The 21043-nt window shown below is 37.7% G+C and overlaps 1 protein-coding gene across 1 annotated transcript in view; it reads left to right on the top strand.

The window, feature by feature from the left end:
• The first annotated feature begins 4159 nt into the window (after nt 1-4159).
• Nucleotides 4160-21043, top strand: part of LOC113987638 (macrophage mannose receptor 1-like) — a 29681-nt gene continuing 12797 nt past the window's right edge. The window contains exons 1-20 of the mRNA XM_027720578.2: nt 4160-4280; nt 5955-6353; nt 7606-7779; nt 8589-8753; nt 9062-9178; nt 10167-10310; nt 11432-11614; nt 11797-11951; nt 12777-12890; nt 13609-13724; nt 14464-14612; nt 15038-15240; nt 15630-15751; nt 16477-16564; nt 17265-17409; nt 17866-17901; nt 17989-18158; nt 19009-19076; nt 19741-19841; nt 20552-20694. Of these exons, the coding sequence (XP_027576379.1) occupies nt 4220-4280; nt 5955-6353; nt 7606-7779; nt 8589-8753; nt 9062-9178; nt 10167-10310; nt 11432-11614; nt 11797-11951; nt 12777-12890; nt 13609-13724; nt 14464-14612; nt 15038-15240; nt 15630-15751; nt 16477-16564; nt 17265-17409; nt 17866-17901; nt 17989-18158; nt 19009-19076; nt 19741-19841; nt 20552-20694 (2853 nt within the window). The 5' untranslated portion in view covers nt 4160-4219. The remainder of the gene's footprint in view (nt 4281-5954; nt 6354-7605; nt 7780-8588; nt 8754-9061; nt 9179-10166; nt 10311-11431; nt 11615-11796; nt 11952-12776; nt 12891-13608; nt 13725-14463; nt 14613-15037; nt 15241-15629; nt 15752-16476; nt 16565-17264; nt 17410-17865; nt 17902-17988; nt 18159-19008; nt 19077-19740; nt 19842-20551; nt 20695-21043) is intronic.

The following is a 21043-nucleotide window of genomic DNA, read 5'->3' as shown; positions in this document are numbered from 1 at the left end:
TAGTTTTTCATTTTATAGTTTTGTCTGTATAAGACACTGTAAGAGGATAAAGTGAAAAAGAAGATACCATTGTGGAGACATTCCACCAAAACTTGTGACCAAGTATTGTATTAACCATATTTTCCTGAATCTTTCCCAGGATTATCTGCTTAAAGCTAAAACAAAAATGTGAGTTGAGTGCTTAAGTAAAAAATCTCAAGTTACATACACGTGCAGGTAAGATGGGAACATTTGTCTTGGAACTCCTTTTCTCTGGCTCCGCTCCCTTTCTCCTGGTTATTTCCTTGCTCTGTTCCTAATGCTGTTTCCATTTTCAATGCACAGTTTTTTAAGCATATCTTCTCAAGGAGCAGTACCTCTCATGGTTCTTTACACTATCTGATGTGGCTTGTGTGCCAGAAAGCTCCTGACTGACTGATTAATAATGTTAAAGATTATGTTGTTTCAGTTATGTGGGGAGGTATAGATAGAACCAGGTAGAATGATATGTGAAAGGGAGAATGAAAGGCTGAGAGACCCTGACTAGAATGCCAACCTCCCTGTGCTGGCTGTTGAGCAAAGAAATGCAGTCTCTACCCAAAAGAAGTTTAGTCCTGTTCTGGGATTGCACACCAAGTGATTCTTCCAGGTAACATTTCATCCCATGTATATATGCAAAGGTTTGGTTGGAAAGAAGATAAAAATTGAGGGGATGTCTCATTTCTGGTTCTTTGCCATACTTACCAGACACATTGCTAAAAAGTATCAGGGAGAGAATCCAGCTAATGGAGCCTGGATAATCCTGAGCTCATTCACCCCTTTATACTGCCTGAAATCCACCATCATCTTTGAGTTGAAGAGAATTAAAAATGCCATGCTAGCTAGTTAACAGCTGGCAGTAGGTATAGCTGTTTCTGTGAGATGCTGTGTCAGTCCTGTTCTGCTGTCCAAATAGGTACAGAAAAAATAGAGGAGATTGCAAATAAAAAGCTCTACTGTGAAGATGGAGCTACTTAGCTTGCTCACTTTAGAAAGAGTGTGAGTGAAAAAGACCACAAAGATTTTCAGAAGAGGAGAAAATTTAAGCTGCATGGCTTACTGTCCCTCCTATTTCAATACAGTGGAATTGAAGCAAATTTCCCACTAAAAAGATAAAGCATGGAAGCAGTGGCATTTACAGCACAGGAAATCATTACAGTTCCATGTAGTAAGCAGAAGATGAGCACTTTACACACAAACCGTAATAGAAATTTTTGAATGGAAGGTAGAGAAGCAAACAAGCTTGAACACTTTAACCAACATCTATTTAATATAAGATTAAATGGAAGGCTTTTACCTGGTAGCTGAGATGGGGAAATTATGTCTCTCTATTTGACTGAACAAAAGAAATGTGTCTTATTGGATATGATTCATGGATGCAATATAATTTGACACTTTATATATTCTGATCCTTCACCAACTCTTTCAACCATTTTCTGCTACTGACTGCTATTCCTAGTGGGATCAATCCATTGCCTTAGAACCGAGGTGTTTTTATTGTGATCTCTTATTTTGTCTCCTGAGTAGACACCACTACTTTGGGGAGTTTTCAGGCTCTATGTTGCATCCATATACATTGACAGAGGAATTAGGTTCTCACTTTTCTGAAATATTCTTGCTGTAAAAACAAGGAAAATAATTCCTTGATAAACAAGATAAAGCATAAGTGATTGATAGAAAAACAAATGAAATTTTTAACTGATCATTAATAATTCATATGCATAATCAGATGCTGCCAATATTTCTTATGTTTGATCAGGCAGTTTCAGTAAAGGAAAGCAAAAAAAATGTTGATTATGTAGCATGAAAATATAATGTGAAAGTGCAAGGTGCTTTATGTTTCTCTTTCAGTGTGTTTTGAGTCTGTCTAGAGAAATGGAAAGGTTGCTCACTCTCTGAGGCTTTTTTTAGGCTAGAATGTTTCTAATGAAGTTTAGAGTATGTTTGGTTTTTCTTTTTAAATCTTTACATCATGTTGGAAACTGATTTTGCTACATGTGGGGATTTCAGATTCAAATCTTATATCAGGTTATAGCAGGCTAATTGATCACAAAATTACTTTTGGATTTTAATATAAGTGTTTTTGAAAATGAGTTATGAACCTGGATGGATTCAGCCATGCATTTCTGTGGCAGCTGAGGAATGACTCGATGGCAATATTCAGTAGTGTGTAAAATTTTGTCTCTTTGCACGTTGCTGTGTTTCTTGATATCCTTATGTTTAATTCTCATTTCCCCTTTTCTCCAAAAAAGTTAGAACTTCAGAAGAAAGGTGGTGAATTTGCACACTGTGAATGTAACTTCCTGCCTGGGAGCAGAGATTGTCAAAGGAACAATGCTGACACAACACAAAACCAAGCAGTCTTTGTTCCTTGCCACTTCTAAAATGTCAGGCTGTGTCTTGCCAAGGGGTAGATCCTGGAGTGCATCTTTGCAGTCCTCTGGTTTTCTTTTCCACTTTGTGTGCTGTGATGCAATCTGCAAACACTGAGATAAAGCTGCCTGTAGTACGTTTCAGTCTTTCTCAGCTTCTCTCAACAGATTGTCAATACTAGTACTTCACCAAACACTGATCTTTCTTCAGAACACAAATAGTTTATTTTTCCCTGTTGTAATTGTACTTGTTGATGCCCAGTAGCTTTGGAGATCCTGAGATGTTGTATACAGCAGAACCACAAGACACATTTCTCCTGTCTAAATAATAAATCTGAGTATTTTTTTCCATCTGCACATCTGGACCTCCTGAACAATGAAGCAAGGAAAGTTGGAAAATTGCGGATGTAGAGCACTCCTATGTTGGGGAGTACCAGAATGCTTGACTTCAGACCCAGTGCAGCCATCCTTGCATATGCATTATAACTTACTGAGTCACTGACCATCTGCTGCTTTCGAAGCAGCCCTCTCTTTTCTCCCACTTTCCTCAGGTCTCAGTATCCTTCTCAGATTCCCATTCTTTGAATGCCTTTTGCCTAGCTGTGCCTTCTGGCCTTCAGGTTCCACTATTCTCTCTCCCTGTTATAGTTTTGTTCTGCTGTAACTCCCTGTGTATCTTTTTAAACCCAGTGGGTCATTCATCTGCATCTGAGTTAAAGTAATAGAAGCAAGATCCCACATCTTCATGTGGGTATCCAGGGGTTTCCTTGCCTGCAACAGCAGCAATTTTGCTGCAAATACAATTTTGGGGAAGGTATCACACACCAACCTCTCCTAAAGATAGGAGAAATGAAATTCTTTGAAGTCCATAAGCAAAAATGGATGTAAAGCTTCCACAGAACTGCCTTTTCTCTTCCCTATACCCTGTTTTTCTAGCTCTTTTACCTATCATGGAGAGACCTTTTTCAAAGCAAACCTCAGAATTTTGTCAGAATGCCTGAAGGGTATGCAGTTTAGGAGGTGCAAACTTTCAGAGACCAGTAGGAAAAAAATCTGGCAGTATTCCTTATCAGTTTAGTTTTCCTCAATAACAATAATTGAAAATCCAGTCTTTTCCAGTTTCAGATTCTCTCCTTTGTAGAATTGTATGGTTTCTTTTCCAAATTTCTTCAATTATTGCTGTCAGTTGGGTACATTGCTCCTGCATAGAGTCAGAAATGGAGCCAAAGAAGGAACAGGTGCCTCCTGAAGAGCACAGATCCTATTTTCTACAGATTTTCTCGTTTCTGTGGAATTATAGACACAGGAAATTCTGGTTCTCTTTGATTCCAATGTCATAGTTACTTGATTTGCATGGTGCCCCAGCCAATTTTTCACAGTACTGCATTGCACTCCGGCTTTTTCTTTTTTTTTTTTTTTTTTTTGATATAGACAAATCTTTCTTTCCTTTTTCACTTCTTTCATTTATTTCTGGAAAAGAGATGTTAATGTCACCTTTTTATAAAAATAATGATTCTGACTTATAAGGTATGTATTAAAAAATCCGCACTAAAATGTTACCTGTTAGATCTCATATTTCTGTGGCAAACTTTTATACAGCAGAGAAACTAGATTAGAAAGAAAAGTTTATTCATTAATATATTATTTCAAAATTATTCATGTGACATGACGCAGTTCCTTATTTGAAGCTCAGAACTTCCCTGTATCTGTTGGGTCTTAAAAAGGGGTTGTTAATCCACTTCAGTGCAGAGGGGTTTTCTTGAAAGGCACTGATTTGGTCTTCAGCATCAATTCGAGGTGAAGGGCAGAAAAGATTGAAATATTTGGCCATGTCTGTCTACTTGACCCTGATTTTCCTTCTGTCCATTAGTACATCTCTTCAAACATCTGGTGAGTCTTGGTCTTTTGCTGAGAGTGGAGGTTTTCAAGTTCGTCTTTATGGGTTCTTAATATCCCTCTTGGTGGGCAGTGAATTTAAATCTAGTCACAGAATATAATTTGAAATAGTTTCCTTCAGCTCTGCAATTTCGTGTTATCTGCATAGGCATTCTTTTTCCTTAACCCAGCGTTCAAGGTGGTGTATGAGTGACAGGAATATGCCTACAGATGTGGACATAACTTAGGCAGTGATGATTCTTGAAAGTGAGCCAGCTGAATGCAGGCAAAAACTGATCTTGGTTTACTCTGTTGGGGGCTAGAACAGCTCAGAAGTACAGGGCATGGACTCTCAGCATGCACAGAACTACTGGCTGATGCGTACTTTTAAGTTTCTCAGACATCTTCTATAGACCACAGCATACCGATCAGTGCATATTGAAATTTTGTTTCCAAGCTGACAGCTTTAGGAAGGACCTTAAAAACTTTTGTCCGTCAGATTTCACACGCTCCTACTGCTGACAGGAAAACAGATGATGCTGTGCCTTTCCCCTTTCCCCTGGGAAGCTCCCAGCTAGAGAACTCTGGGAGTTCAATGCTATTGCTTGGATGGCAGCAGCTTGAATGCCAACCTAATCCACTACAGGACAATTTCTTCTGTGCATGCTTTTGGGTGAGACCAAGCTGGCTCTAACCCATCCTCTGCTAGCCTTCTGAAGAACCACTACAGCAGGAGAGCTGTGCCAGGGGAAGTACCACCTAGTTTGTTCTGATCTGTAGACTTTCAGAGCAACAACACTCCCTGGCAGCTCCCAGATGGGAAGGATTATGAAGCCCCATTTAAGTATTCCATTAAGAAATCTTGGGTAAAGCTCAATGGTACTACAGAGTGAGTTGGATGATGTTGCCTGTCACTTAGAAAGGAGTGAAAGGGTGCAAGGTGCAAAAATAGTCAAGATTTGGAGGAGGCTGAAGTTGTGGCCCTTTTTTTGAAGCTGGTCTTAAGAAACAAAACCCTGCTGTACAGTGTGTCACATTTCTATTTAGAAGTGTAGCTATTAATGGCACTTAGGATACTTACTTAGCTTAACTGTGCCCAGAACTGATGATGCTGCAAGTTGTGGGTTCCCTCCCGAGCAACTTACAAATAAAACTCTGTGAAGAAATGACTTTTTACACAGCTGCCAAAAATTTCCAAGATAATTAACCAAAAATGAAAAACACCCCACTTTCTTGATAAGCTGAAAACCACTATGTCATTCTGGCCCAAATATAAAAATGGTTTAATTTTGAGTTATGTAAACCATCTTTAATAGCTTTAAAGCAAAAAGTCCTCTTACTTAAAGAATTAAAGGCTGTTTAATATGCTGCGGTGGAACTTTGAAGAAGTTATGAAATTTAATAAAGGCCATTTTTGATATGCATTTTGAGACCACTCTACTTTAAGGAGGAATGTGAAGAAAAGTAATTTTTCTTCAAAGACTTGTATTTTCAGCTTCGGTGTTGTTTTCATTTTAAGAATATTTTCATGAATATCGTTTCCACTGATGATTAACCTCCCTTGATTTCTTTCTCTGTGAAGTATATATATGTATTTTTTTTGGTAGCAGAGTATCACAAAGATATTAACTAACTTTATCTCCTAAGAAAACTCTCTTCAGATGTTTGCATTATCATTTTATTTTATAGGTAGCGGAATATTTTCAATCTATAATGAAGATAGCAAGCTCTGTGCCCAAGCCCAGAACTCTAGCTCAGTCATAACTACCACCTGTGATGAGCATGATGAGTTTCAGAAGTTCAAGTGGGTCTCTGCCAAACAGCTGCTGAGCATGGCACTCAAGCTGTGCCTGGGAGTGTTCACGAAGGACGATGAGGCTGCCATCACCTTGGAATCCTGTAACAGGACAAATGAACTCCAATGGTGGGAATGTAGAAATGAGACAGTTGCAAGCTATGGCAAGGATTTGTTTCTCAACTATGGCAAAGGGAAGGGGAAGAAAATCAGGCTGTCCAAAGGATCAGGCAAAGGGAGCAGGTGGAAAATCTATGGAACTGCAGACAGCTTGTGCTCTCAGCGCTATGAGGGTGAGTACTGAAAATTCATCTCTATTTCGAGGTAACTTGACTGCCCCTGTCTGCAGAGTGTTCTGCTGCCTGCTTGACACCTCCATTTTCTTACAGTGATATCAGTAGACGTGATAGCTACAAACATGGTGTAGAAATGAAAGGCAAATACAACTGGATACTTTTTGGCAAACATAACTGCACATTTCTGCATAACTTGTTAAATGCAATTCTTTCAAATAATAGAATAAAATTACAAAGGCCTATGATATAATCATAAGGAAGAATGGGAATTCTGTTTGTAAAGCAACAGCAAAAGGAAATCTATGACTGTTTCAAAATATGTCTGATCAATTTGTAGAAGAGATGATTGTGTTGTATTACTTTTTATTGCCGCTATTACTCGATTTGACCATGTGCTACCTCTAAGAAGTTAATTTCTAGTTAACATAGATGTAATCCACCATTAACAATATTTACCTAGTGTTTCCTAGGCCCAGTAAAAAGAACAAGTAGGAAAAAGCAAAAGGAGAAACAGTGCCTAATAGTTTAGGATGCAACAATTCTTAACACTCTGACAAAGAACCACTGGAGAGTCAGATCTCCATTTCCTACATTTTTATGGATCTTGAGCCATGTAGAGTGGACATCAAGGTTCAAGTGATCAAACTGCTTTTTTTTGTGACACTGGTAGGTTGGGAAGTTAAATAACAAGGGATTAAATTTTTGTAGTACCCTACGACTATTCCATCAGGAATGAAGTTTATCATAATTTTGTACAGATAACAGCAAATTAGATTGCATAGTGATGGCAGGGTCACTTCCTAGCAGAATCACTTGCAAATTTAAGATATAACTCCCTCTCACAAAGACTAATAAAAATATTGTGATATCTTCTTTCAACATCTTTTCCACCATACAAGAAAAAAGAAAAAAAAAGAATGTAGACATCATTCAAGGACAGATGTATGCAACGGGAGAAACTGAGTCACAGGGACCTCTGACACAGTAGTCCAGAAAGCAGTGACATGAGAAAGTTAGACAGAAATTAGTTTGAGGCCCAATTAAGGGTTGTTTGAGAGTTTTAATTCTGAATACTTTGCCATAGTCATATCTGATTGGCTCGACAGCCTTGTAAAGGTTTGGGGTAGCAAAGTACTGATATGTTGAGCTCTGCACAACTCAGCTGTGTCTGTGGAGAGCTGTCTGTGGGTGTCACTCGGGTGAACATCTGATACCAACTCGAAGTATTGATTTATACTTTTTTCCATAGATATCTATACACTGGGAGGAAATGCCTTTGGTGCACCTTGTGTGTTCCCTTTTAAGCTCAAGGGTAAATGGTATGCTGAGTGCATCCCTCACATTGATGATGCCGAGTCTCTCTGGTGTGCAACTTCTTCAGATTTTGATAAGGACCACTTGTTTGGAAATTGTCCTCTAAAAGGTAATTTATGAAAATTTTGGAAAAGGTGTTAAGCAGAAGTTTCCTCCACTGACATGGTCAAAATCTTCTTGGGATGTGGAAGTAGCATTGGACAGCAAGCTGAATTTGGTCTAGCCTAGTTCACTGGTGAGGTATGCAATGATAAGTGAAGTATCTGCTCTTCAGTTTCACTGCCCTACAGTGCTCCTAAGACTGCTATATATAGGGAATATTCCGAGGGTGGTGACTGGGGCTGATAGAAAAAGGAAGAGGAAATCCCTAGGAGTAGGTGAGAAGAAAGTCAGGACAAATGAAAGGCAGAAAGAAGTGCAGTGGATGAGGAAGGTGAGACATAGGGAAGCACGACACAGTAGTGCATCATAGGATGGAGGAGAGAACAGGAGAGCTGTAGTGAATGGAAGGGTGCAGGACACAGGCAGTGACTTTCACCTGCTTTCAGTGCTCCAGTGCTCCATATACTTACAAATCATCCAACACAGCTTTCCAATAACCCTAGCGCAAATTCTCTGCCCCTTCATCCTCACTTCATGCCTGATTGTTTGGAAATGATCATTTCTGTCATGTTGGGAGTTCTGGGAGAGCATAAGAAGAGTCTGAAGGTAAGACTCTTGTTTGTAAGGTGACATAAGTCCTTATGTGATTAATGTATTATTAATATTTAACAGAAAAAGTATATTTAAGTGAGGAAAAATGTATGTTAAAAATTATCAAATCATACGGTTATACAGTTTTATTCTGCAACAAAGATTTTATTTTCTGAGTTAGCAAATATGATTATCTTGTCAAATTGCTGATATCGTTTTTTATAGACACCACCCACAATAATCTTTGGAAAACAAATCCTGTGACAGCAACCCGCTATCAGATAAACTCGGAGTCACTTTTGACATGGCACCAAGCAAGAAAAAGCTGCCAGCAGCAGAATGCAGAATTATTAAGTATCACAGACCTTCGTGAAGAAATGTATTTATTAGGTAAATTAAAAAAAAAAATTAAAAATAATGCTTTGTTTAAAATGTAGGTCAGCTCCAACAGCTTTAACATGAATATTTATATTTGCCTTGTGAAAATAGGTCTCAGTAACATTCTTAAAAGAGCTTGTCCCTTTCTCACAAAAAAGATATTAAAATAATTGAAATAACCTAATCTGTTTTACAAAAAATAGATACTTCCTATGACACTTTTGCCCTTATGCTTTAAAATATTATTTTCAGTTTTCTTGAGTAGCTTACAAAATCTGAGGCACTGAGTAACTTGACTGATTGTTTCTTTTGGCCATTAGGGCTCACTAGTGACCTGGGCATCAATGCAAAGCTCTGGACTGGTCTTTACAGTGCCCTTGAGAGTGGCTGGCAGTGGACTGAGGGCAGTCCTTTCAGATACCTGAACTGGGCTCCAGGTAATTGCACTGTTATTAAATGATGAACAGCATCTGGACCAAAAATTTCTCTTTCCCTCCCCTCCTCTCTCCTTCCTCTTCCTTTTCCTCCCCTCCCCTCTACTCACCTCCCCTCTCCTCCCCTTCACCAAATTCTTGTTAGCTAATTTCTTTGGTTTCACAGAATTTTCACAGGTTACAGGGAATTATGGCAAAAGTAGGATATTACAGTAATAGGGGTCATACCAGAGATAGATTGTTATTAATTCTGAATTTCCCAGAAAAAGCATATAGCTTATCCAAGACAACAGTTGAAAATAAATATCTATACCTCATTCTATTTTTTCCATCTACAATTTTCTCTTCAGGCATATTATTCAATTCAAATAAAAACACCTCATGACAAATGACATAAACAGAATGTAAAGAAGAGAGAAAATAAATAAAGAGAAACAGCATAAAATATTTTCTATTCTTCTCAGTTGATGTTTATGACATTTATTTGATGTACTTTATCTTAGTAAGTTTCCACTCTTTTCTTAGGACCTAAGTCACCATCCTGCATGTTGTCATGTTACGTGTTTTCATAATAGCACTTCTGACTACAAGGAAATCCAAAGGGCGAGCACTCTTGTGGAATTAAATACACATTTCAAGTCCAGTATTCAACAGTAAAGGATCTTGAGTTGCTTGCAATACTAGAATTCCATAAGAAATTCTGTCTTAGATGAACTTTTATAAAACTTTTTTTTCTATATGCTGCTGTTCTTCAAATACACTGAATTTCTTCTTCAGCAGTGCATAAGGAAAGAGGGGCAAATCTCACATTTGAAGTGTCAACCCTCTTGGCCATCCCAGTGATGCTCCCTTGTCATCTCTCTTGGAAATTATTACTCTAAAGATTAATACTCCAGTGGCTTTGCAGCTGCAAAAGTCTTTTACATCCCTTCCTGTTAAGAGGTGAAAATTTTCAGTGTTAACAGAAGGATTCTGTGCCTCTTTTTTAAAGGAAACCCTTCTGTGGAATCTGGAAAAATATGCGGGACCTTCCAAGGTAGGAATGGCAAATGGGAAAACCAGGTGTGTGATCGGAAACTGGGATATGTCTGCCAAAAGAGAAACAACTCCTTGGATCCTTCCACTCTTGCCCCAGGTATGTTGGTCAAAAACCAAGGCTATTTTTGCAGTCAGCAAGAAACACTGGGAGGATGCTGTACGTGAAATGACAACATATTGTTAAAACAAAAGGATCACACCTGGGTCAAATACTGAGAAAACTAACTTTCTGGCTTGTTTTAAAGATGATGCCCAAATGTTGTTCATCATTTTGAAAAGATTCCAGAGTACTAAAGAAGGCAGGATTAGGTGTTTAGTCATGTTATCCAGACCATGAAATACTGATGAATATCCTGTGCTCTAAAAAATACTTCTAAGATATGTTCTGCTAGAGTTCATGCTCCCCTTCTGTCTCTGATGCTTTTTGTTCTATTCAGGAAAAAATCAGAGGGATGCATGGCCCATATATATCCTGCACATTCTGGCCACACTTGGAATGATTTCTGATCCATGTTAACCTCCAAACCAAGCCTGAATGTTGTTTAGGGGAATACAAGTTTGCCCAGCTCAAAACCATGTTCAGGGAGCATCGGACCAAGTGGTTGATCACACATCAGTGTTGGGCACATATCCTCCCCTCTTCAGTTTACCGTGTAGGTGCAGATCATGTGAACTTTCCGAGCAGTGGAAGGTGGCTGCCCATACTAAATTCACTCCAAGAAAGAAGTGCTGAACAAAGTGTGCAACATTTCTGTGCAGCTGGGATTTCTGACATGTCTGGACTAGCTTATATATGATTTGGGCTGTGCAGGAGCTCCTGACTCCCTGCTGTTTCCAGAGAAAAAAATATACAAAATCTACAAATTCAACAAGATCGAGTTCCTGAGTAGGAAAAGAGGCCATTTTGTGTAAAACATGGCTGTACCCAGAGCCTCACTGAGGGTGATTTAACATGGATTTGTGCCCTGCAAATTTGCATGCCAAATTACTCAGTACTTATTCAATCCTGTGAAAAAGGTTTTTTTTGGTAGCTTCCAGCACGACTGGGAGAGAAAAATTTGTTTTGTAATCTTTGTAACCCTCAGATTTTGGCTTCTCTCCTCTGCCAGTATGTGCTTCAGTATTTCAAATTCATGTCAGTACAGGTGATTTTCTTTTTGATGAAAATAAAGCACTGAACAGGACTGCTCATTAATTGTTTGACATCAATTTTTTTAGGTGACTTAAAGCCTTTTAAGTGCCCCAGGGAATGGGTGCCCTATGCAGGTCATTGCTACAGAATTTATAGAAGACCAAAAATATGGAAAGAAGCTCAATCTTCCTGTAGAAAAGAAGAAGGAGATCTGGCGAGTATTCATAATATTGAAGAATACAGTTTTACAGTGTCCCAGCTTGGGTACAGTGAGTATTCCTGCAGGTCACTTTTTTCTTAATCTGAAATTATCTTGTTTGCTATTATTCATTTAATCATTATAACCAGGATCTTAATTTTTTTTAATAAAAAAGTTCTTCAGTCAAAAAGGGATGTGAGTTGTGATTGTTCTAAGACCTCCCCATACCTACAATTAACTCTGTGTTCCCAGAGTCAGATGATGAGCTGTGGATTGGTCTAAACGACTTCAGAGTTCAAATGTATTTTGAATGGAGTGATGGCACACCTGTGACTTATACCAAATGGCATCATGGAGAGCCAACTCACACGTGGAATAAGGCAGACTGCATCCGGATGAAGGGAGAGGTAAAAATCCCTCCCCCACTCTTATGCTTTCTTCTGTCCTTTGAGCCCCCCAAAAGGAAAACATCCATGATTTAAAAAAAAATAAAAAAGGGTTATGCTTTTAAAAGTATTTATGAACTTGGATTAATTCAAGATGCCTTAGTGTGGAGGGAGACTGGAGACCAGATCCAGGAGGGTGTATGATGGAGCACCAGAAGCAGTTCACTGCATGGAGACTTGGCCTTCTCTACAACAGTTTCCATCTGAAATTGGTTGAAATAACTCATCATCCACATTTAACATAACTGATCATAGCAGCATAGAGTCTTGAAGCACGGAATTTTTCATTTTGCCTCTAAAAGCACTAAAATATATGCTTTTAGAGCTACTTTGTAGGCTCATATTTGTAGAGGTACAAAATCAGTTAAAAAAATCTCTCTTGTTTTATACTCAGCATAAAAAGACATATAATGCAGTGGAAAAAGACTTTTTTTATGTTTTATGTTTAGTTTATCCAGCATTTCCTTGCTATTGCCATCTGGTTATATGAACATAATAGATACTGTGCTGGTGAGAAGAGAGTGGAACAGCATGTTTCCTTCCTGCTCTCATCAGCCATTGAATCTTTAATACATCCAACCCTCATTTTCACACCTCTGAGGAAATGTGACCCTCACTGTTTTTGTTTGGGAATTTTGGAGAAAAAGTAAGGCAAGGAAGAGACCTGAAACAGTCTCACACACATGAAAAGAGAAGGGTTCTTTCTGAGAATGATGAGTGTTCTTGTTGGATCTGAATTTTCTTTAGCTTTCACTTCTCTCTGTTGTTTATTTTTACCATACTCAGGATGGATCCTGGGCTGACAGTGCCTGTGAAATGAAGTTTGGCTACATCTGCAAAAGGAAACCCTTGGCTGAAGAATCAGGGGAAGTCGAGGTTACTTACCCAGGCTGCCAGAAAGTGAGTGTAAAACAAAAGCAACAGAAGGTGCTGCATATGACTTTCACTGTTATGATGATAATTAACATAGAAGTAAATTATTTTGACTGTTCTTGGTGGAGACTTGAAAACTGTTAATTTCATATGTATTGATACTTCTTAGACTAAAAGGGAATGTATTTCTTTATTTAACTGAAATGTAGATAGACCTTTTTATTTCTTTGCAAGCGTAGTTGACTCATCTCTCTCCTACTGCAGAACTGGTCACTGCCCCCATTAAAGCAACTCTCTGCAAAACATGTCAGCACTTTTTCAGGCTGTAACTCACTGGTCATGGGTTGCACACAGCCTTCTCAGTTCAATCAATCTGCCACAGGAATAAGGAATATATGAGTCCACTGTTTTGCAGATTGCTTGTAACCTCTTGCAACAGCTATCCTTACGCAGTGAGAAGCCAGAGCAAGCTTTACACAGGGAGCTGCAAAGTGGCTGTGACTTTGGTTGCCAGCCCAAAGGCACAACCATGGCTCACTGTTTGCAAAGCCCCTTTGTGTGTCCTTTTTCAAGAGTTATGGTTACAAAAACTGTGTTGGATTATCCTCTTGGTTTCTTCACATGGTTCCTGAGAGCAATTTTGACTTTGGATGTGATAACTGGAGTTTGGGTGTGGCTTTTGGAAGTGCACAAAGCTGTGCAATCTGATAGCCCCTCTGTGCATCTGTGCTGTTGACACTGACAGGGCTGGATGAAGCACGGCTTTTACTGTTACTCTGTGGGGCAGCTACCAGCAACATTTTCAGATGCAAAAAAAATCTGTGAAGAAAACAAAGGTTACTTGGCTACTGTGAGAGACAGGTATGGAAACATAATTCTTGTCCTTTAATGCGTGTAACCAGGATGGAAGGGAAGAGAAATTTCTTCTTACTCAGCAGTTATTCATAGTGTCTGTCTAGTGTGACACCACTCTTATTTGCAGGAAAATTTATGGTAGAACTGATGAAGTATTGCACTATAGATCCGAGGCTTGTAGGGCATCAGAACATTCAGGCCAGTGCTACTACACGCACTGTTGTTGCCTTTAGGAATTAAAAAACCGGATCACCTCCCCAACGACCCCAGACTGACAGATTGTTTTAAAACTTCTTGAACTAAAAATAAACAGATAAGCATGGAACTATTTCTTCTAGATTCTAGGGGTTTAGCCTTTTTTTGTTTGTTTGTTTGTTTTTTCAACAGGCAGATTTGGAACCTTACCCTTTTTAGAATAAAAGCATAGTAGCTTTTATAGTTATACAGAATGAGTAACATATATGCATTAACACAATATGGTGGGGTTTGCCTTGTTCATTGTGCAGTACAAAAGGGGAATAGAATCACTCTAAATTCCAGACATGATTCACAGTAACAAAAAGTAAAATAAAAATTACTTTTTATGATAATTAGAACTATGAAAGTAAGATGATTACCCTTGTTTCATTTCATACATACTGAAAAATCACCTTAACTTCACAAGATTTGCTACAATGAACTGTTTGAAGAAATGTACAAGTTATGATAAAATGCGATACATCATTTTGATGCTTACTCTTCACAGATATGAACAAGCTTTTTTGACCTCCATAACTGGATTCAATCCAGCAAAATACTTCTGGATTGGTCTTTCAGACATGGAGGAGCAGGGGACATTCAGTTGGGCCAGTGGGGACCCAGTCACCTTCACTCACTGGAATGTGGGAATGCCTGGTATGTGCCATGGGGGCTACTGAGTTTCTACTCTGAGGAACCAAAAAGTGGGGATTTAAAAGCTAAAAAAATTGTTTAGAAAAACTCTTCTGGCATAAAGCAGCAGAAAGGACAATGCAGCTTTCAATTTTTGCTAAGGGGATTAAATCAGGGGTTGTGGTAACCCCTTCCAGAAGGTCACCTGGGACTGCATATGTCTTTTGGTATCCTTTGCTCTTTGTTGTTTGGTAGTTTTGTTAAGTGATTCCTAGTATAATGTCAAAGGAATTTGCTAGAATTTCTTTTTATGATTGAATAGAAATGCACATGAGCTATCGTGAGCTATCGATATTTCAGAGTGGGAACAGGTTACTCATAAGTAAGCAGCATATACTTTGAAAAGGTGCAATCATCAATAAAATTTAACAATTTTATGTCTCATGAAGGAGAGGAGTCAGGCTGCGTGGCCATGACAACAGGAACTTCAGCTGGATTGTGGGATATTGTGAACTGTGAAGAAACAAATATGTTTGTCTGCAAGCAGCTGGTGGAGGGAGTGACTCCCCCTCCTCCTCCTCCAACGATATCCCATCTTCTGCTGTGCCCAGAGGGATGGCAATCCATTCCTCAGAGCAGCTTCTGCTTCAAAGTAGGTATTTAATTTCTGAATGTAAACACTTGTCAATTAAAATAAGAATATGTTCTGTGTATCCATGGAAGGTTGATTTTACCCTGCCTACCTGATAGGCAGTCTGTGGTAACATGTCTCCAGCCATCCACAGGTGGTGTGGCTCGGAAGTGCTGGACAAAGCTGTATGTGTGTTGATCTAAAGTTTGCAGCCACAGGGGCTCTGAGGTGATAAGAAAAGCAAAGTCACAATAATCAAATTTGATAGATGATTCCAGGCTTATGGTTGCACAATTAAATATTAAGGAATAAAACTAGACCAGAAGACTAGAACAAAAAGAGAAGCCCTTATTTCTGTTTCTAGATATCTGTAATACTCTGCAAAGTATTTAGTTGACCACTTTTTATAGATTTTTCAGGGAGGAAGAGAGAAAATGAAAACATGGTTTGATGCAAAAGATTTTTGCAGAGCCATCGGAGGAGATCTGGCATGTATTCACAGTGAAGAAGAACAAAACCTGATAACTAGATTGTAAGTATCTGCACAGTCCATTATTCAAATATAAGAAAAAAAATTACAAATTACCTTTCTGAAAGACATAAACGATTCCTGGTGATCAATTTCTACTTTACAATGATGGTGTATATCCCTTCAAAGTGACAGAAGGAAATAAGTAAAAAGAAGTGAGAAAAGGTTTTCTTGACAGGTCTCTGGGAAGGTGGTGTCATGCATTGAATCAGCCTGAACATAAACAAACTGAGAGAAGTATCATCAAAGTTGGTTTCAACTGAATTTACTTAATTTGTAGTTGATCAGTAGGTAAAATACTCATGATTAAAGGAATATTTCATGTTGGTTTCCTACCTTAATTAGGGTGAAAAACTGGGAGATTAAGAAAAGCCTGACCTATTGATGTGCTTATATAAATGTTTAAATCAAGCCTATGAGTGCAGAGGTGTCTGAATTTGGATGCCTAAGCTACTTGGTGGAACCAGGACCTTAAAATATATTTTCATTTAACTCACTATTTGTAAACTCATGACATCTATTATCTTTTCCATGAAGTTCTGTGTTTCACTGCTTCCTGCCACATGCAGTGCCAGGGTGTTTTTTTCCACATGACAATTGAACAATTACTTTATATGACTGTCTCAAATGATATTTCAAGTATTAAAACACTGAAAAAAATGTAATGCTATACATTCTCCTTCTCTTTTTCATGCTGTGTCTGATTGTCTGTGATTGTAATCATTCAGAGAGAGAGATTATATTCATTATTCTTACTGGATGGGTTTAAGTGCCTTGGACACTGACAGTGGATTTACATGGAGTGATGGCTCACCAGTGAGTAAATAATTTATTATTCCAGAGTTTTTTACTATTTTTTTCATGTATATCTTGGCAGGCAGCTCTCAGAACTCCTCCTATACAAGCTGCAAGTGACCTTAAGTCTTTACAACCTGATTCTTGTCTAGAAATTAGTTTTAATCTTTTGGCAGTTCATAGCTATAGATGACAATATGGCATTTCAAGTAATGAATAACACCAAAAGTGATGGAATATTGCACCCAATCTAAGCAAATCTAATTGTGCTAATCTCTATATTCCCATTTATCATTTGCCATAAGAAATAATTTTTTACATCTATACAAACTAGGCTTTGCTGCTTTTGTTGCCTTAAGTAAATCAAGATCTGCAAGGTCCAAGTCCGTGTGGCAGCACTGATGGATTGTTTTGGGCTGAAACATCTGAGCAGGATAAACAACCCAGGGATCAGAGAACATCTTTCTAGAGCTCGATAGGGGAACACTGTCTTTCCTGATAAAAACAGGGCAAGAACTTCTTGGCTTACCAAAATGGCTTATAAACACACAGATGAATCATTATGCTATTCAGAGGTCATGAACTTCTTAAAAGGTCTGGTGTTAAAGAATAAGATGGACCATGAAATCAAATGGAAGTACATTCTTCTTTAATAGGATGATAAAAGACAATTGTTTCATTTTAAAATCAAAATAGTAACAAAGCTATGTTTCTACTCCAGGTAAATTTTGAAAAATGGTCACATGGAGAACCAAACAATTATGATGGGAATGAAAAATGTGGCGTGTTTACTGGCTACCTCAATATGAACTGGAATGATTTATTTTGTGAACACATGCTGGACTATATTTGCCAAATTAAAAAAGGTAAGATAACTTTTTTCCTTTAGCAACTTTTAGAGTAGATTGGAACATCCTTTACAGGTCAGATCACACGATCTGCATGTATTAGAGGCAGCTGGGCCATCAATCACAATGAAATATTTTATACATTTAAGTAAAAGTTGTTGAAAACTACTAATTAATCCGTGAGATACATAGGTAAGCTTTGGACGTATGTACAGCATGTTGGGGAAGTGTAATACAACAGCCTAAAGTTGGACATAGTTTCTGTAGCTTAATTTGTGATCAGCACTATCATGCTATTTTGCTGAGTGTAGCACTTTTTTTCAGATCCTCTGAGAAATTCTGTGACAAAAATAAGCATGCTGAATAACCCTTATGACCATTACTTGGAGTTAAAATGATAATCACTGTATGAGTGTATTTAATTGAGAGATGTCCGAGAAACATAATATATACAGATATTGATTTATATTGCAGGAGCGTCACTGAAACCAGAGCCTAATTCTACATTCGGTAAGTCTTGTATTTCCAATAAAAAAATAAATTAACATATAATGATGTTAATTTCTACTATAGACTGCTTAATGTTTTAATTTGCAGATTATGAATATGTTGCTGGTGAAGATGGCTGGGTAAAATATAATCACAAGGAATACTATTTCAGCAAAGAAGCAATGCCTATGCAAAAAGCCAGAGACTTTTGCAAGAAGAATGGTGGTGACCTTGCTGTCATTGAGAGTGAAAGTGAAAAAACTTTTCTTTGGAAATATGTAAGAAACATATTTGCTTCAAATATGCACAGTTTTGTCTTGAAGTGATGCACCTTTTTTCAACTGGCTTGTGAAATATTAAAAAATGGTCCCCACCATAAAAGAAATCAGTGCCACCTTTTATCTTTTCATGGGCTTATCTAGTTAGATGCTTTACCATAATCATTATTTTGATAAATTGCTAAATGTAGAAAAATTTCCAGCTTCCTTTGAAGAATACTCTCAGGGTGCAGCTTTCAAAGACCTTGCTCTGTTTAGCTGAAAGCTGCAATTAATGATTATGTTTTACTTTCTAACTCATTCTTTTCACAGAATTCAATAAAAGATTTTTGTCAAAACAGACCTCATATTTTAAGTAAAAGGTTTAAGATACAATATTTTCTAATGGTGAGAGAATGACCTGATGATGATTTACTGTTTTGATAATAGTTTTATAGTGTTAAACCCAAATTTGATTCCATTCATTCCTCCTCCATGACTAAGGACTAAAACTCACCATTTACCTGTAGCCTTTCAGCAAATTCTCACTATGCCTCCCTAAAACTCTAAAAAAAATATTGTTATTAGCCTGCTTAAGAGATTGTTCTTACCTTCTTAACATAGCTTTTTGCTCCATTTCTTTTTCAACCCATTCTGCTTTTTTTAAAAAAAATTATATACTTGAAATTGGAGGAAAATTTAAAATTTTGCATTTTGCAGTTCAGGCACAAAATTTCAGTAATTTCCTGCACATTGTATACTATGCAATTGTACAAATGAAACTACAGCATTTTTTGAGAGTTTGCTTGCTTTATTTGAAATCTCTTTCATTATAGATCATTCAAATTGTGAGTTTTTTGTTTTGTTTTAGATTTTCTATAAAGACTGGGGAAATAGCTTCTATATTGGCTTAAGTGTCAGCCTTGACAAAACATTCCGGTAAGTAAAAACAAATTAATTTTGTCAGACTCATTATGTGAGTATTTGGCATGGTTGGCTTTAGGAGAGTATTGAAATTCAATGACTGACACAACCTGTCTACAGCCATGTCCTTGGCTACTTTTTAAGAACAAATTTGTGAATCCCCAAACTAGGAAATTATTGTTGCATAACTGAAAAAAAACCACCCCAAGTAACTAATAGGTTTATAATATTAAAGATTTCTTTTGCTTAACAAAATGGTTTTTAGTGGTTCTCAGTACCTGGTTCAAGACTCTTTGTTACCCTACAAGATCTTATATTATTGCTTTTATATCCAGGAAATTGCTAAAATAGGCTCAGATGTCTGTTTCTGTGCTCCAGATAAAGCCAAGTCCAGTGCTAGACTGGTGCATTTCCTGCACACTATCAGTGTTCAGAGACAAAGAAAGGCTGGAACCACCAGTTAAGATGATTAGTTAGACCTAGACAGGTAGGCAGTTGATATAAAGATATTTTTTAATAATTCCAGTGAAAGGTCTTCGTTTTATTTTAGCAGAGAACAACATGTGTCTGTAAGCTAGGATACAGGAAACTTAAAATACAAAGCTCAAATACTTCCTTTGCAAAGAAATATTAACTAGTTCAACTAAGAATTACTATTTCCTCAAATTACTTCTTTCAGGTGGATGGATGGAACCCCAGTGAACTATGTTGCCTGGTCTCCAAATGAACCCAATTTTGCAAATAATGATGAAAACTGTGTGGTCATGTATACCCACACAGGTGAGTATACTGTAGCAACATTCAATCTGCGGGGTGTGACACAGGCTTGGGAGGGCTGCACAGACAAGGCTGGGTGAGTTACAATACTGAGCATGCCGATTTTGCCTAGAGTATTCAAAAAGCAAAGGAAAATAAATTGTATTCTCTTCTTTCATTTATGCACTTTTAAAAAATTGAATTCTATGTAGCTAACACATTGGATTACATCTGTGATTTGATTCCTAATTTTGTCAGAAAATTTCAATGTGAACAAATCAGTTAAGCATCAGGCCCTTTGCAGACTCAGTATTGTTTTTCCTCAAAAGATACTCAGACAACTATAGGACTGTGAGAAGCTTGGGTAGTAAGGTAACAAGGACTGAGTGCCTTGTACCGGCAGGCTGATGATAGAGATCTTACAGATCTTAGAGAATTAAGCATTTAAACTAAAACTCTCCTTTGACAATGCAATGGTTTTGCAATATTGAAATTAGACAAATGATTCATATTCTAAATTTTGCTGGAAACCTGAGCATTTATAAGAAAGAGATATAAGAATTATATATTATTTTTTCTGGGGGAGAGAAATACAAATACTGTAATCAGTTCTACTTCCCATAATAGATTTTCTCTAGGAAAGGACACTTTTTATCTCAGTCCCAGTTGCACACTTTTTATCTCAGTCTCAGTTGCATTTTGTCTTTTTTTTTTAAATTCTAATTTGCTTTCAGGTACATGGAATGATCTCAACTGTGGCAGTGTTGAATTATTCATCTGTGAAAGGCTTAATGACACTGTTCGTCCAGCTGTTGCTCCCACTTCACCACCACCAAAGGGTGGGTGTCCAGAAGACTGGCTTCTCTTTGATAACAAGGTGCAGTATGAAATGTCAGTATATTGCATTTTAAAAGAAGCAGAATAAAAAACAATCAGTTTTTCAGTTGTAGCAGGGTTTTCAGTTGTCACGAAGAATCTTCTGTTTGTGTGTATTTAGAGACTTTAAAATGCAAATCCTAAACCACAGATTACAGCCTCTATTGAGATCATAGCAGTTATTAGGGAGGTCATGAGACACACAAGAAGAAAGCTTCATCTTACATTTTTGCTAGTGTTTTTTTGCTAGTACAACCTTCCCTGTATGGAGCTGTTGTATGTTCTTGTTTGCTCTGCTGAGGCTATCTGGCTCTCACATATTGCCTGGGCACCTACTTATACCTTGCCTA

Source organism: Pipra filicauda, unplaced genomic scaffold, assembly GCF_003945595.2.
Source record: "Pipra filicauda isolate LSUMZ 115617 unplaced genomic scaffold, ASM394559v2 scaffold65_size3143899_pilon, whole genome shotgun sequence".
Lineage (NCBI taxonomy): Eukaryota > Metazoa > Chordata > Aves > Passeriformes > Pipridae > Pipra > Pipra filicauda.
Note: the sequence above shows the minus strand (reverse complement) of the source record. Positions and strands in the feature narration are given on the sequence as shown.